The 14,692-nt window shown below is 38.7% G+C and overlaps 2 protein-coding genes across 4 annotated transcripts; one reads left to right on the forward strand and one right to left on the reverse strand.

Moving 5' to 3' along the window:
* Positions 1 to 1,717: 1,717 nt before the first annotated feature.
* Positions 1,718 to 9,088, forward strand: cfap97 (cilia and flagella associated protein 97). 3 transcript variants are annotated; one of them, XM_022758556.1, is made up of 5 exons: positions 1,718 to 1,891; positions 2,326 to 3,281; positions 4,419 to 4,699; positions 7,407 to 7,569; positions 8,505 to 9,088. In XM_022758556.1, the coding sequence occupies exons 2-5, from the start codon at positions 2,351 to 2,353 to the stop codon at positions 8,627 to 8,629; spliced, it is 1,500 nt and encodes a 499-aa protein (XP_022614277.1). In that variant the 5' UTR covers positions 1,718 to 1,891; positions 2,326 to 2,350; the 3' UTR covers positions 8,630 to 9,088. The 3 variants fall into 3 exon arrangements, with proteins under 3 accessions (XP_022614277.1, XP_022614279.1, XP_022614278.1); XM_022758558.1 differs by having other exon boundaries at positions 8,508 to 9,088; XM_022758557.1 differs by having other exon boundaries at positions 1,739 to 1,800.
* A 730-nt stretch (positions 9,089 to 9,818) lies between these two features.
* On the reverse strand, positions 9,819 to 12,099 carry slc25a4 (solute carrier family 25 member 4). Its single transcript, XM_022758511.1, has 4 exons — positions 11,920 to 12,099; positions 10,736 to 11,222; positions 10,496 to 10,636; positions 9,819 to 10,380 (listed from the first exon to the last, which is right to left on the reverse strand). The coding sequence occupies exons 1-4, from the start codon at positions 12,028 to 12,030 to the stop codon at positions 10,223 to 10,225; spliced, it is 897 nt and encodes a 298-aa protein (XP_022614232.1). The 5' UTR covers positions 12,031 to 12,099; the 3' UTR covers positions 9,819 to 10,222.
* Positions 12,100 to 14,692: the final 2,593 nt, after the last annotated feature.

Consider the following 14,692-nt stretch of genomic DNA (forward strand, 5'->3'; position numbering starts at 1 on the left):
TGATATGAACACAAGCTGACACCTTTTCTACTGTACCATACTGTACTGGCTGATTTACAAATTATGTTACAATAATTAAACTGTACAGTACAGCCTGTATGAGGGGAGATAAAAGTGGGGAGGAATATATACTCATTCTTATGCATTCTGTAATTTATGTATTTACAGGTGAATAAATTACAGTGAATTTAGAATAATTCCCATTTTACTGTGGACCCCCTAGAAACATTTAAAGGAATCTATGCACCCTTGGTCCCACTCTAAGATCCACTTTTGTCACAGCCCATTATTGGAAAACAATCACGCTCTGTAATTGAGTTTTCACAATCAGTCAGTTGTCAGAGTCAGATGGGTGATTTTCTCCTGTCACCAGCAGACATAAAGAAATAGGAATTTTATTAAAAGAAATGTTTAAATCTTATCCTTTTGTCACTCTTTGGGATTTCGTATCCATGGGTTGATTGTATAAGTATGGGACTGTCACAGAAATACCCCCATTCAATCCCCATCTCTACCCATCCTGCATTGGCATGTAAATTCAATGACAGTGACCAGACACAGGTTTATATGATAGAGTCCCCCAAGTACTATTGTCCTAGGACATCGGCATTTCATTAGTGTGTGTCACTTCTAGGTCTAACTATGTTATTAAGAGAAAACCCGTGACAAATTGTAATTTCAGGGGACGCGCCTCCAGATAATCCCCTTTCTTGTTAATGGAGATGCACTAGGGGGAGCAGTTACTTTGGCATAATAGATCCCCAAGGAAAAAACTAAATGACCTCCCCTCTATTTCTCTACAGCTTCTGTCCCTCAATATGTTTAACAGATTTATATTTGTGCTTTTGACTGCAAGAGCAAAATACTGCAGTCTGAAGATTCATTTTGTTTTTTATGAAATAGCTGCTTAGCAGCCACATTGTGTTCATATGTTGATACCTGTCACTTGAGAATTACTTAAAAAACAAATACACACACACATATATATATATATATATACAAAAGAACATCGCAAGAAAAAACAACATACACATTATGATTGTTGAGCAGAATCACCAAATTGACTCATAATGTTGTAGTGTACAGTATGTTGGCTCTTTGTGTTTTTTGTTAGTTTGACATTAGATTCATTTTCATTTACAGTCTATGGATTCAACCACGAAACCATCTGGGAAATATGTGAAGTCAACTTTAATGTTACACCGTTTATAATGAAAGACAAAGAGTTATTTGCTCATTCAAAATGGGTTGGTTCAAATAGGCCTACCTTTAAATCTCTCACAGCAGCACAGTCTTTTCATGAGTGTAAAACCCAGCTGTTCAAAACTTCTTACTTCTCCGGTTTGTGTAGACATACAAAATGTATTCAGGTTCAATATATAAAATATAGATTTAGATCTTTTGTGAGATTTTAATCTGCAGCTTTTCACTCAATGGCATTCATCAGCGGTTTAATAGGCTGCTGGCACGTAGATCTTAAGTTAGGCCCAAGATTTTATTTATTTATTTTTGTCAAAACACTGACGACACATGGTTAAATAATTTCAGCTGAAAAATTATTATTAATTATTTTATATTATATTTAATTATTATTATATCTTTATTTCTATTCACTTTCAATTTTATTTTTATTTGATTCTTGGGAGATTTTGTTAAATTATTGTGAAACATTTAAGGCGCAACGCTGCTGCAGAGCAACCGTTGCCAGGAAGTGACGTAGCGTAGTTACTAGGCACCATGTCACGCTCACGGTATCCAGCTGTAGTAGCCCGCTAAAAGAAGATTTGGCTTTTAGTGCAGGTTTGTGGTTTGTTTATTCTTCTTCTCAGTGGAATACATCTTCTCTAAAGAAGCAAATGCAACTGTAACGTGAAACACCGTTTGTCGTGAGGTAAGATTTGGTTGCCACACAGCTAAAGTTAGCTAACCTAAACGTATAGTTGGAGTAAGTTAAGCTAGCCAGCTATCAAACTCAACGTATACAGTATGCGTTGTAGGTTTAAACGATGCTTTGTCTTCATGGTGTTTTTAAAGGGTTAACTGTTATGTACTACGTGGAGAAAAGTGTCTTTATTGACTAAAATATGTCATTGCCATGGCTGGTTTGACCAAATCCCGTGCTAAATTTGCTTATAATGCTATAGCCGCATGCGTTAAGTATTGATTTATCAAAATGATATGTCCGCTTTAATGTGTCACAAAGAACATCTGCATCACGTTTAAATCAATTTTTGCCAATGTTATGTTATTGTTGTGTCATAATGTATAATAATGTGATATTTTTCTTAAACCATTATATTATCTCAACCTTACACTATCCTACAGGTTCAGTGTATGAGGACAGACTGTCATGTTCAACCCCAGTGAACTCGAAGGTGAAGTGGATCATTCGTTTTTTGATAGTGACTGTGATGATGATGGCATTAGCAGAGATAGAGGGAAAAAGTTGGAGAGCCCACCAGCACATGAGAGGCTTTGTGCAACACAGACTGAAAAAACAAAAGATGATTTGTCCCTGAGGACTAGTGGGAGGAAAAATCACCTGAAACAAGTGAACAACAACAGAAGCAATGTGGAAAGGAAAGAGAACAGCTGTCAATCAAGGGAAGAGGAGAGGAGCAAGGCATCCAATGTGTCATCTGTTGCCTCTATGTCAGATAAAGTCATCATTAGTAGCAGTGATAGTGAGGATGATTACAATTTGCACTCTAAAAGGTCCAGTGGGACATTTATGGCTTTGTTGGCTAAGGGCGGAGAGATACATGATAAGGATGTGTACAACCAGAGCTCTAATGAGAGTGAAGAAGAAGCATTACTGCCCAGTGCCAAACACTCAGGATCAAAAAGGAGAAATAAACAATCTCCTAAAAAACTTAGTAGAAATTGGCGCATGCGAAGTCCACTCCCCTCCTCAACCAAGGTCAGTGTAGACGCAGACTCAGAAAGCTCTTCAAGCAGTAGCAGTGGGAGAAGCAGTTTAGGGTCCCCGACCCTTCCCAAACCCAAAAAGTCTTCTTTATCCCCTGGAGAGAGAAGGGCCAGAGTGGGCACAGCAGGATCTCTGGATTTGCCTACCAGCCATGCAGAGGAGTCAGATGATACAGTGACAGATGTGAGCCCCCTCTCCTCTCCTGACATCAGCCCTCTGCAGTCATTGGACCTGAACCACACAGAGGCTGAAGAGGGAAGCCTTAAAGAGCAGCAGCAGCACGAGAGTGTGCCCTCCAGTGGCCTTGGCAATATACATCAAGCTGAGGGCTCAGATGAGGATGTGGATGAGTGTGAGTAAAGCTGTGCCATTCTTTGTCTGTCAGTTACAGACAAGAATGGCATGTTTTTTTCTGTGCTTTTTCTCTATACCAGTGATTCTTTGCCCTTTTGGCTTGTGGAAGAATTAAAGTATTCAGTATTTTAAAAAGTCAGAAAATATAAACCTGTTGAAGGGGTCGCAACTCCTAGATTGGGAACCAGTTCTCTATACTGTAACTGCTTGTTTAGATTTAAATGTAGTTAGTTATTTATCTTATTTATTGTGTTATGCACATACAAGTGTCCAGCACACATAGACTTATAAGACAGAAATATCAATGCAATGTTTAAACATTTGTAAGACAAGAAAACAACTTCTTAAATATAATGCCATTACACTGGAAATTAAAGAACTTTGTTTTCTGTACCAACCTGAACAAGTATAACCTGCCACTAAGATGTTCCCTTCCTTAAATACGGCTCAAGTTTTTCATCATCATACATACAGAAGAACTCTGAAAATTATGATCTTATTATTATATTATATTTACTAAAAACATAGCTCTTAAATCAACAAATCAGTCATAAAACAACCAAATAGATTTCCTCTTCAAGCTCACCTAAATCACAAAAAGCCTTTTCTCTTTTAGATCAGTGAATCTGTCTTTTTGAATAGCTAATGGTAATGTACCTTAATACCACTGTGCACATAAGTATCTTTGACTTTGAGTAAAATTCTGCTTTACATTAAGTTCTACACTGTAGTTGTTTTTCATGAAACACTATGTTTGTAATTTAGGTCAGTACTAAACTGCAACACACCATCTTTCCTTACACTGTACATCAGAAACAATGTGCACTAAGCACATTCAGTACACTGTAATGTGTTTTGAAAAAAAAATGTAGTCATTCAAAATTATCCAATGATATACAGGGCATGCAAACGGTAAATAATAGCATTATAAAGTTTAGGGATATGCCTCAAGAATATGACATTTTATGTTCTTGTATATTTTGTTCTTTTTGTTTATGCAATACTCTATAAAGAAAGAAACCCACCACACTTGGTTCACTTTGAACCAAAGGACCATTAAAACATTGCATAAAACACAATAACTCTTCCAAAGGCAGATGATGATACTCTAACCATTGTCTTTTTCATCAATCAGGCTCTCTCAGTTCAGATAGTCAATTTGGAGGTAAACTGGTTTTCCACTGTCCTGGAGGAAGAAACAGGAAGAATTACTCATTCACCAATGACGAAGTCCGGCGCATAGATCGAGAGAACCAGCGACTTTTGCGGGAGCTTTCGCGCCTTTCTCCAGGGCCCAGACCGGGAAGTGCAGATGAGAAGAAAACCAATATGGCCGGTAAATCGCCTCTCATTCGCCTCTCTCACAGTGCACTCAACAGGCAGCGGGAACAGCAACGCATCGAGAGGGAGAACTTGGTGAGTTTTGATGCTCTGATGCTGTTTTTGTTGTATCTGTTTGTTGTATATATTTGTCATTTTGCTATATCTGGCTATGTTTGTTTTTCTTTTTCTCTTCTGTACTCAGGTCTCTCATGAAAAAGAGATATCAATGAGATTACCTCATTAAAGAAAAAGTTATAATATTATAATTAAACAATGGCAATGTTCCCAGCAATCTTAGAATATATGGTGGTGAGTTTTCATACTGACAAAATATAATGTGATAACTGATAATTGATTAAGTTAGTACTGGGTAGTATGTGATATTGACGTTGCTTTGTCTCTAGAGATTTCACTTTTGTCATTTGTGTAATTATGTCTGTCTGAACTGACGAAATATGTAGCTGCTGTTGGCTTTTTGAACGTTCTCATCTTCTGGTTAACTCCTGTCAGTGAGAATATACTGTATGCCAATTATTTTTTTTAACTGTCTGTTGTTTCATTTGTGTAACACAACACTTTGATCTCACAGACAGATGTGTCATCAATGCATTTTGTCGACTTGATCCACTTGACTATGTTACTGCATCAGTCATTTCCTCCAAAACATGTCAGCATGTCAGTGTATCACCTACTGATGTAGTTTTAATGAAATGTCCCTGTAATTGGTTTTAATTAACTAAGAGAATCTGTAATTTAAGTACTTAAAGTAATCATTGTCAAAACTTTCATATAAGAAATGCACATATTTTTGTAGCTTTAGTCTGTGTATGCATTACAGCATAATTTTGTGCCGGTATATTAATTTTTATTCTAATATATACAGTATATTTAAGGATACTAGTTAGACAACTACTAGTTGGTTGGGTTGGGTTAGTGTCAGTCTGGGAGTGTCACCCCTGAAAGAAGACACGGATGGACTGGGACAGATGGCAGCAGGTGGCAGGACAGCAGCAGCACCACAGAGTGACATTAAAAGACAGCTCAGCCTCTGCAGCTTCAGCCTCTCACTTCATATGTTAACTCTGCTTGACCACTTAATGATAAAATACAGCAGTGTTTGCAAATGATTCAGGAAATCTTAATTGAATTAATTATTTCCAGCCAACAGTAACAGTAGCAGGTTGTTAGTTGTTGTTTAAGTGAAAACAGAAAACGTGCATTCCTTTCTTTTACTGTCTCTTCTTTTTCTTATTATTACTGATTAAACAACTTTCATTATTTTATTTTTTTTGGTATCATAGATTATGTTCCAGCTAGTTTCAGTTCAGACAGTTCTCCCTCTTGATTTCCATCTCTCCACGTTGTTGGGGGTGCTTTTCCCCTTCTCTATTCTTAGAGTAGACTAAGTAATTGAATCTGCCGTGTGATCAGTGTGTCCACCCCACACATTACACATGCACCCCATTTGTCCTGCATAAGTAGAACTAGTTATACCATGTATTTCAAGATTGGTCATTTACACAATATACTTATTTTTCTGCACAAGAAGTGATATTGATATAGAGGGAAGAGATTTTAAAATAATCACACATTGGAAAAGCAGTAGGTGACTAGTCTGTCTGCAATTACTGTAGAAATCAGTAGTGCCTTTTTATGACCTCTGGAGAATTTGTGAACTTTAGTGGACCAGTCTCTTGACTATTGAGCTTTACGCTAGTTACATTGCTTCATATGGAGTTTTTGCTTACTGACGGATTTTTGCACAGCATGCATGTGGAAGTGTGAACGCATGTATGACTTTCAGCCACTTGCCTACACTGTTTTGCTTCATGCTGTTTGGTTGTGTTTGTTGTGAAGCACCAGACATTTTTCTATTTTTATAATTTGATTGGCATTTGTAGAATGGGGACTATTTTGTGTTTTATTTCATTTTGTGAATGATATAAACACTTTTTAAATGTTATTATGTGTGTTATATATTCTGCTTCAGTAAATGACAGTGAATAGTGAATTACTCAATAACTCAAATGCTTGACAAAATTTAGCATTTACATAATACTTCTGCTTGTGAGCCTTACTGCATATTTAGGCTTTCTGGCTGAAGTCAGGAATAACACACAGTCAGAGTCACTGAAGACTTTTATTACGAGCATTTACACTACTGTGCAAAAGTTTCAAAATATTGCCATGATTCCTTAGGATTCCCTAGTACAACGTGCAGACACCCAAACAAACAACCTAAATCAGATCAGTGTTTGGTGTGACAGTCCTTTGCCTTTAAAACAGCACCAGTTCTCCTCGGTACACTGGCAGATAGGTTATTCCAAACATCTTGGAGAACTTGGCACAGTTCTTCTGTGGATTTAGGCTGTCTCAGTGTCTTCTGTCCCCTTCACATAATCCCAGACTGACACCATGATGTTGAGATCAGGGCTGTGTTGGGGCCAGACCATCTGCTTCAGGTCTCCTTGTTCTTCTTGTCACTGAAGATAGTTCGTAATATCTCTGGCTGTACGTTTGGGATCGTTGTCATGCTGCAGAATGAATTTGGGGCTGATCAGACAACCTGATGGCATTGCATGATGGATGAGAATCTCAACATCAAAAGTTCTGAAAACTTACTTACTTACGATACTCTGTATATTAAAGCACTATATTCAAAATTAAATCAATAGCTTTACCGAGAATGCTTTTGAACTGACCTCCTGTACATGCTCATCTCTTTTAGGGTTGAATGTGACTGAAAAATACGTCTTGGAATTGGTTCTCAAAATGTGAGAAATGTATGTGTTTCTTACAGGCTTTCCTGAAGAGACTGGAGTCTGTCAAACCTACACCTGGCCTGAGGCGCTCAGAGCAAATGGCAGACTACCAGCGCCAAGTCGGGTACCTGGGAGCTCCGTCATTCCCCATCTGTGGGTCCACTTCAAAGAAAAAGAGGCCTACCAGCAGGACAACCTCAGGTAGGTGATTTTTTTTCTAGTTACAAAACCCTGATAGTGAATAATTTATATAGACCTAAATAACATGACCATATGGTGATGAAAACCTGCTCATACAAGGTCTTCAGCCACACATTATATAAAACAGATTGAATAATAAGTGTGTGCCTTCCTGTCCATCCCTCCACCCATTCATATATTTCATATGTACGATGAAAACGTGGGGGCCAGGAGATGCTGATTATCACTTTAAGACAAACCCACTTGTGAGGTAACTGCACAGCATAAAATCTCCCGTGCACCCAGCCCTCACTGAGAGTTCTGATTCCACAAAAGCACCAACAGAAGTGCATGTGTAGTCATTTTGCTGCAGGCTGTTGGTGAATGTGATAATTTAATCGAGCTAAACAAAGAAGATTAGCATGTGGCACTGTGCTGCATAGCACTGCTCAGATTGGAAGCATATTTATCACACAGCTGACCTGCTGCCTTCAGATGGCTACAGAGGTTAAATTAACAGAAGGAGAAGTGCAAAGCAGCTGCGGATGACTGATACCGGTAAGAAAAACACCCACTAATTCAGAGATCAGTAACGACTGCTTCACCGATGTTCCTGCTCTTATCACATTAAACCTATTTAAAGTTGTTTAAAATAACTGCTTGAAGAGTTGTTTGGTAATATTTGTAGTTAAATTGTTTAGCATTTTTCCATTTTTGTGTAAAAGTGTGAACTTAATGTCCTTAATTGTTGGCCAATAGTAGAGTCCAGAGTGCTAAATGACAATAAGACATCTATTGATGATTGAACACGATTTGCTTGTGTGTGTGTTTACTTGCACTGTAACTGTTTGTTGTGGCTGAAATCTAAAATAAATATTCTAAAATGTTTAGTATCTACTTTGAATATGTGATGGTAAGTCTGTAGTCAGAGTTTGTTTCTCTGTTGTCCACACCAGCAGGTCCCAGGTCAACCAGTTCCGCCCACCACAGCTCCAGAGCAGTTTCCACCACCACGGACTCTAGCAGCACACCTTTACCCAGGTCGAAAAAACTGAGTGCAGCTCGACCAGCCTGGTGCTAAGACCTCTGCTGTTTTCAGACATCTAATCTACTAAGAAGTACATCGCTGGTTCCCTTAACAAAAGGTCAAGTGTGGAAGGTATGATGTTCAAAGGATTTTTTTTTCAGCATACACCTTTATCAGCTATTCAGTGATTCTGTGGTCATGATTATATATAGAGAAGATAGACATTTTTCTGCTCCTCAATGCTGAAATATAGCAAGTGATGCTCTGGGCTCAAAGCTATTGTAATGCACTCAAATAGTTCAACTGTGGCTTCTGAATATTGCAGTAAGGTGTTACAACAGTAAGCTTGCTGTACTTTTGAAGAAAATATTGCCTTTCACCAACCGTCGTGTTGAAATTATAACAATAAATAATCCATTGTTTATTATTTCAGTAATTGACGTTTCAAATAAATATTTTTTATTTTAAATCTGCAGCTTTTTGTTTGCCGCCTTCTCATATTTGTACAGTTTATGATGCACTAAAGAATTATGTTTTTAAAAAATTAAAACATTATTTGAACATTGATTTTTGGTGTTATATGTGTGCTATACATATTTAAATAGGTTGGTGGACAGTTAATCATTCTTTTAACTTTTCTAATCAAACACTATTGTGACCAGTTTGTTCCAATTGGACACATGCCATTGTTTGGTTAGGGGGGTAGCTGTACATTAAGCTACTCAGTGTATTTCTTTGGTATACTCGTGACGTTGAATATTTTTGAAAATCTTCTCTACTAGACCAAAAATGATGTGGTACAAGCCTTTCTGCTACTTTTTGCTTGATTTTATTGACAGTGCAAGTGTCATGTATGAAAAGATATCATCTTTCAATTTTGGATATTTTGACAAAATCCTACTGTATTTTAACTGCATTGTGTTCTAAATCGGCATTTTCTCTGAACACACTTTGACATGTCACAGTAGGAAAAGCACAGGTGTTATGATGAATTCTGTTCAGCTGCTTCAGTTTCAGGGTCCTGGTGTTGTACATGTTGGTTCACTGTCACACTTGGGTCATGACTTACTGGGATACTTGAATAAAACAGAGCCATTGTTAGTGTTATTAGTAACAACTGTGCTTTTCCTATGACAAGTCAAAATATCTGCTGTGAAAAAGACCTGTTTAATTGCAGATAACAGGTTGCCATGGCAACAAAACATGCATCAAAAAGACAGGACTTTTAGACTAATAAATCTTTATTCTTAATAAAATAATGTATGAGGTGGGATACATGGGTCAGAGTGGTCACAACATAACAACACATGGGCCTCAGCAACTGCTTTACAAACTGACTCTAACATGAGGAGCATATGGTGGGTAGTGACGTCATCCGTTGCATCATCACAACATCACTGAAACACCGGCTTGACTTTGCCACACTGAAAGTTTGTGCCTTATGGCACGTCGTAGATGGGATATATATACAGATTTCTGAGGAGGCATGTTAACCCAGGTCAAGTTTCCCTTCCTTCCCCCGGGCTGTTGCTGAAGAGCACATGCCCACATTGTAATTCACCACAAGCTGTTATCAACTCTATCACAAGAATTAAGACTTAAACAAAGCCAAGGGTTTCCTTTGGGACTGGGAGATTAGAAAGTTTATTATGTGTACTTCTTGATCTCGTCGTACAACACCAACACAAAGGCACCACCCATGCCTCTGATCACGTTGGACCAGGCACCCTTGAAGAAGGCTCTTGATCCCTCGTCCTTGAGGATCTTCCTCCAGCAGTCGAGTGTGCCCTTGTACATGATATCCGCTGTGGAAATTGAGACACAGATAGTAATGCGTAATTCCAATGGATGCATGCGTAAAATGCGCAATTGGGCCAAACTATTCAAATTCATCACTAAAAGGACATGTCTGATGCTCACCTCCTTTGCGTCCAGACTGCATCATCATACGACGTCTGACAGTGTCGAAGGGGTATGAGACAAGACCAGCTGCAGCGGTGACAGTCTGGGCAATCATCCAGCTCACGACGATGTGCGTGTTCTTGGGATCTGGCAGCATTCCTGTATGAGGGAGAAGTTAAGTCACTCGTTCATCACGAGAAAAGACGCGAATACAATGTTAAACACATGTTTAATGTCGGGTCGAACAGATGTGCAGACCTTTGGCTGTGTCGAAGCATCCAAAGTAGGCCGCTCTGTAGATGATAATTCCCTGAACTGACACGTTGAAACCGAGGTAAAGACCCTTGAGGCCATCGGTCTTGAAGATTTTGGCGATGCAGTTTCCAAGACCGGTGAACTCTCTCTCAGCTGCGCCCTTACCGATGTCGGCAGCGAGTCTTGTTCTGGCGAAGTCAAGAGGATAGACGAAGCAGAGGGAAGTCGCACCAGCGGCACCGCCAGATGCCAAGTTGCCAGCGAAGTAACGCCAGAACTGTGTTTTTTGATCCACTCCACCGAGGAAGATCTTCTTGTACTTGTCTTTGAAGGCGAAGTTGAGGGCTTGGGTGGGGAAGTAACGGATCACATTGGCCAGGTTGCCTCTCCAGAAGGAAATAAAGCCCTGTTCCTTCGGGATCCTGTATACACAGTCCATGATCCCCTTGTACTGTGTCTCTGCGGTGATCTGTTTGCTGGCATGCTGGACCTACAAATAATACAATACAATAAAAGTTCATTAGAAAAAGACGATTACCCCATAGTGTGATAGATTCACTAATAAAAGTTTTGTGTGCAAAGGAACTTTTTCATCCCCAGATTATTTAAAAACAGAATATATTGTTTTGTATTTCACTTTTGATAACTTCTTGTATTTTCATAATCTTAGTCGATGTTTCATATTCTCCGTTCAGTCATTTTGTACTGTAGTTGTAGCAGCAGCCTCCAGGCACTCTCCTGTCACTTGAGAATCGGCTGTGTATTAGATTACACACTCCAAGTTAAATTTAGCAATTCACTTACACTGAATATTACTGCGGTCATCTGTTATAAAGGAGTAATAATTCACTTAAAAAACTTACAAACAGTAGCATAATCTATTATTATGACTGTGTTGCTTTAACGTATGACTCTTGCCATCATCATCATGGCAGCAGCATCGCGAAGAGCAGTGCGTAAAACCATCTCCACTTAAACGCAGGACCTCTCACGTGCCCCTTGACATTACGCACCAGATCAAATGAACCTACTCCGTGGACAATTAGACTTTTCTTCCATTAAAACAAATTCCACTGTTACATTTTGGTGTTAGGTTGATCAGCTATCCAGAATTTACGCACACTTTTACGCACAAAACAGTGAACATGCGATCATGCAATAGGTAACAGTTGCTTCAATTATTTTACCTGCAGCAACAACTTGACTCTCTCAATAGGAGCAACAGCTGTTTTGGAGATGGCAGCGGCAATGCCACCAGCCAAAAAGTCCTTCATGAAACTAACCACCGCGTCCGACATGGTTGGATGTTTCTTGTGCAAACCTGTAACCCTTGACTGTTCCAAACCTCACCAAGGTCCTTAAGGAAACCCAACGCCCCTTCAAGTGGACGAGGCTCCTCCATCCGTCTTAATATATCGGCGCCAATTATCGCGAGAATTTTGAGTGATGGATTAGCATTTTGTCAAACAGATAAACGACTTTGAATAAATATCCGAGGTTGAAGGTCAAGGCATGCGCCATGTTCATGTCATGTCCTAGCCGGGGGACGTTTAAAGGACACAATCTGTGTAATTTGATTACAATTAAAACGAAGATTTATTTGTTCTCTAATCTAATCCACATCATGGTAGTTTAAAAACAAAAACCTGCTGGTGAACAGCCTTCTCACCCACAATACCAAACATACACTTGTGGGGTCAACTGAGTTTCCAAAATCCTTCAAATGAAATAAGGAATTATGGTAGTGCATCTGAATAAGGAATCAACTGTGGTTTTTACATTTTTAAAGTAATCTTATAGTGTATAGGCCATTTTAACAATGGCAGACAAGGTGTGATATGACTCTGACAAATACACAGAAACTCACGCAGTGTTTTTCTTCATTTGATTAATTTCACACAAAGATGTTCTCAGGCTTCTTACTAGAAGCAAAGCAAATGTAAAGCCGATTTTCATTCAAACAAGCAGTGATGTCACTTAAATTGGAAAAACAACCTGTTGATTCTGGGTCAGAGGTCAGGTGCTTAGGAAACTTTTTTTTATGATAAAAGAAAAACAAGTTGGAAGTATTCGACTGAATCACCATCCACAATACTTTACTTTCATTTGTATAATCGATTTGATTTTCCACTCCAGGCATGGACAGTTTTGCTGCACATCCATTTTTGGCACCTGTTGGAAACCTGCCTCGAATCAGAAGTAGATTAGACAGAGTAAGAATGGAAAAGACCATTTTTCTGTCAAAGCGATCATGCCTCCAGCAAACGAGTCGAATGGTTTTAGTCAATTTTGTTGTGGAAAAAAAAATCTGGTCCTGACTGACTTGAGACGTGAGATATCACAAGATCTGACATGAAAACGCAATTTGATCCAAACTGGTAAACCGGCCAACTTGGCTTGGTTTAGTTCCACTGACGAGTCGTTGGACATAACGTACTACAGCCCCCAGTCCGCCAGTGTGGCTGGATTCCAAGACTACTTCATTCATGTAATTACAAAACGTACTGCTTTCAGTTGGCTGTCAAGATTTTTATAATAACGGGCATTAAAAAGGCACGTCTATACAAACAAATCAGGCAATAACAATACGTGTCAAAATCATAGTCTATAGAAAAATTAAAAAAAATTTTTAAAAAAGTTTAGCAGTTTCTCATAGACTCAATAAATTAACTAAAATGTAAATGCAATCAAATAAGTGAAGCTGTCATGTTTTTGAGGTTTCATCCTCTTGGTCTTCCCTGCAGGACTTTCACCACCTCTCCTTGGCCACTTGGTGGCGCTCTTTGACTGCGTGGCTCCATAGGCAAACTTCACAAAGTTTCATGATGTTTCTTAACGGGTTAATATCAAAGTAGTAAAACTCAGCACTTATACTAATAGTATTAGTACTCATTTCTACCAATCATAATAGATAAAAACTTGTACTTGATGGCGGCAAATCAAAGTTACACAGTGTTTCTCTGATGTTAGACCTCACTACTCATATTTTTATACAGCTGATCCTATTTTATTTTGTTTTTATAGATATTTATATTTTATAGTAATATTTAAAGACTTATTGAGGGAATTGTAACTGTTTGGTATCCTGTTGACAACAGGATGAAAACAACTTTGAGACCTCCTCTCATAATCCATCTTAATCTATACGGACTGAACTGTGGTAATTGAGTCCAGTATGTAGCCTATGCTTCTAGTATGCAGATCTTCCAATCACCATGCTGCTCTGTTGTGTTTTCTGGACTGTTCAGTGGGTGGCACTAGAGAGCTGGGTTACATTCAAGAGCATCACTAACCTCCCCACATAGCAAATGTGGTACCCAGTGAAAACAGGTGCTTTTTTTCCTTGTTTACTCCCGCTCCATACATAACAATACAAATAATGCACCACTTTACTTGTTCCCCACAGGGAAACACTTAAGTAGCTCCCACCAGCCAGGTCAGAGGTCAGGCTCAGCTGCAGGGCTGCAGCCGAAGAGCTGGTTAGGGATTCAGCATCTTGTTCATCTTGTTGCCTTCAGTAAGGCAGGTGCTAGCTGACACAGGGGCTTGCACCTGCTTTTTGGCAAGAAAAAGTCATACTCACAGCACATAGACTTAGGTCTACCCAACTCCCGGTTAACTCGGCTTTGTCAATTCACATCTTTCTCTTCTAAAGCATCCTCATTGTAAGCTGTCATGGACGGCCTGATTTTATATATTTGTTTAAAATTACAGTTAGTCATTTTTATGGAAATTATATCTCCGTCAATGTTGGTTTGGCAATGTAGAATTAAATTACTTCTCAAATTCTCAGGACTGTTGTCATAGTTTATAATTTGTCGAATAACCAACAATTTTGTTATTATTGATGATGTAGAGTGAGTTTTGTATCTGCAAATTTGTCTCATATTATTTCAAAGAATAATTTTTTGTTTTTATTCTTTGTAAAACTCACCAACAGTCATTCAATTATTATCTAAA

The sequence above is a fragment of the Seriola dumerili genome, unplaced genomic scaffold, assembly GCF_002260705.1.
Source record: "Seriola dumerili isolate Sdu_G_001 unplaced genomic scaffold, Sdu_1.0 BDQW01000301.1, whole genome shotgun sequence".
NCBI classification, from domain to species: domain Eukaryota; kingdom Metazoa; phylum Chordata; class Actinopteri; order Carangiformes; family Carangidae; genus Seriola; species Seriola dumerili.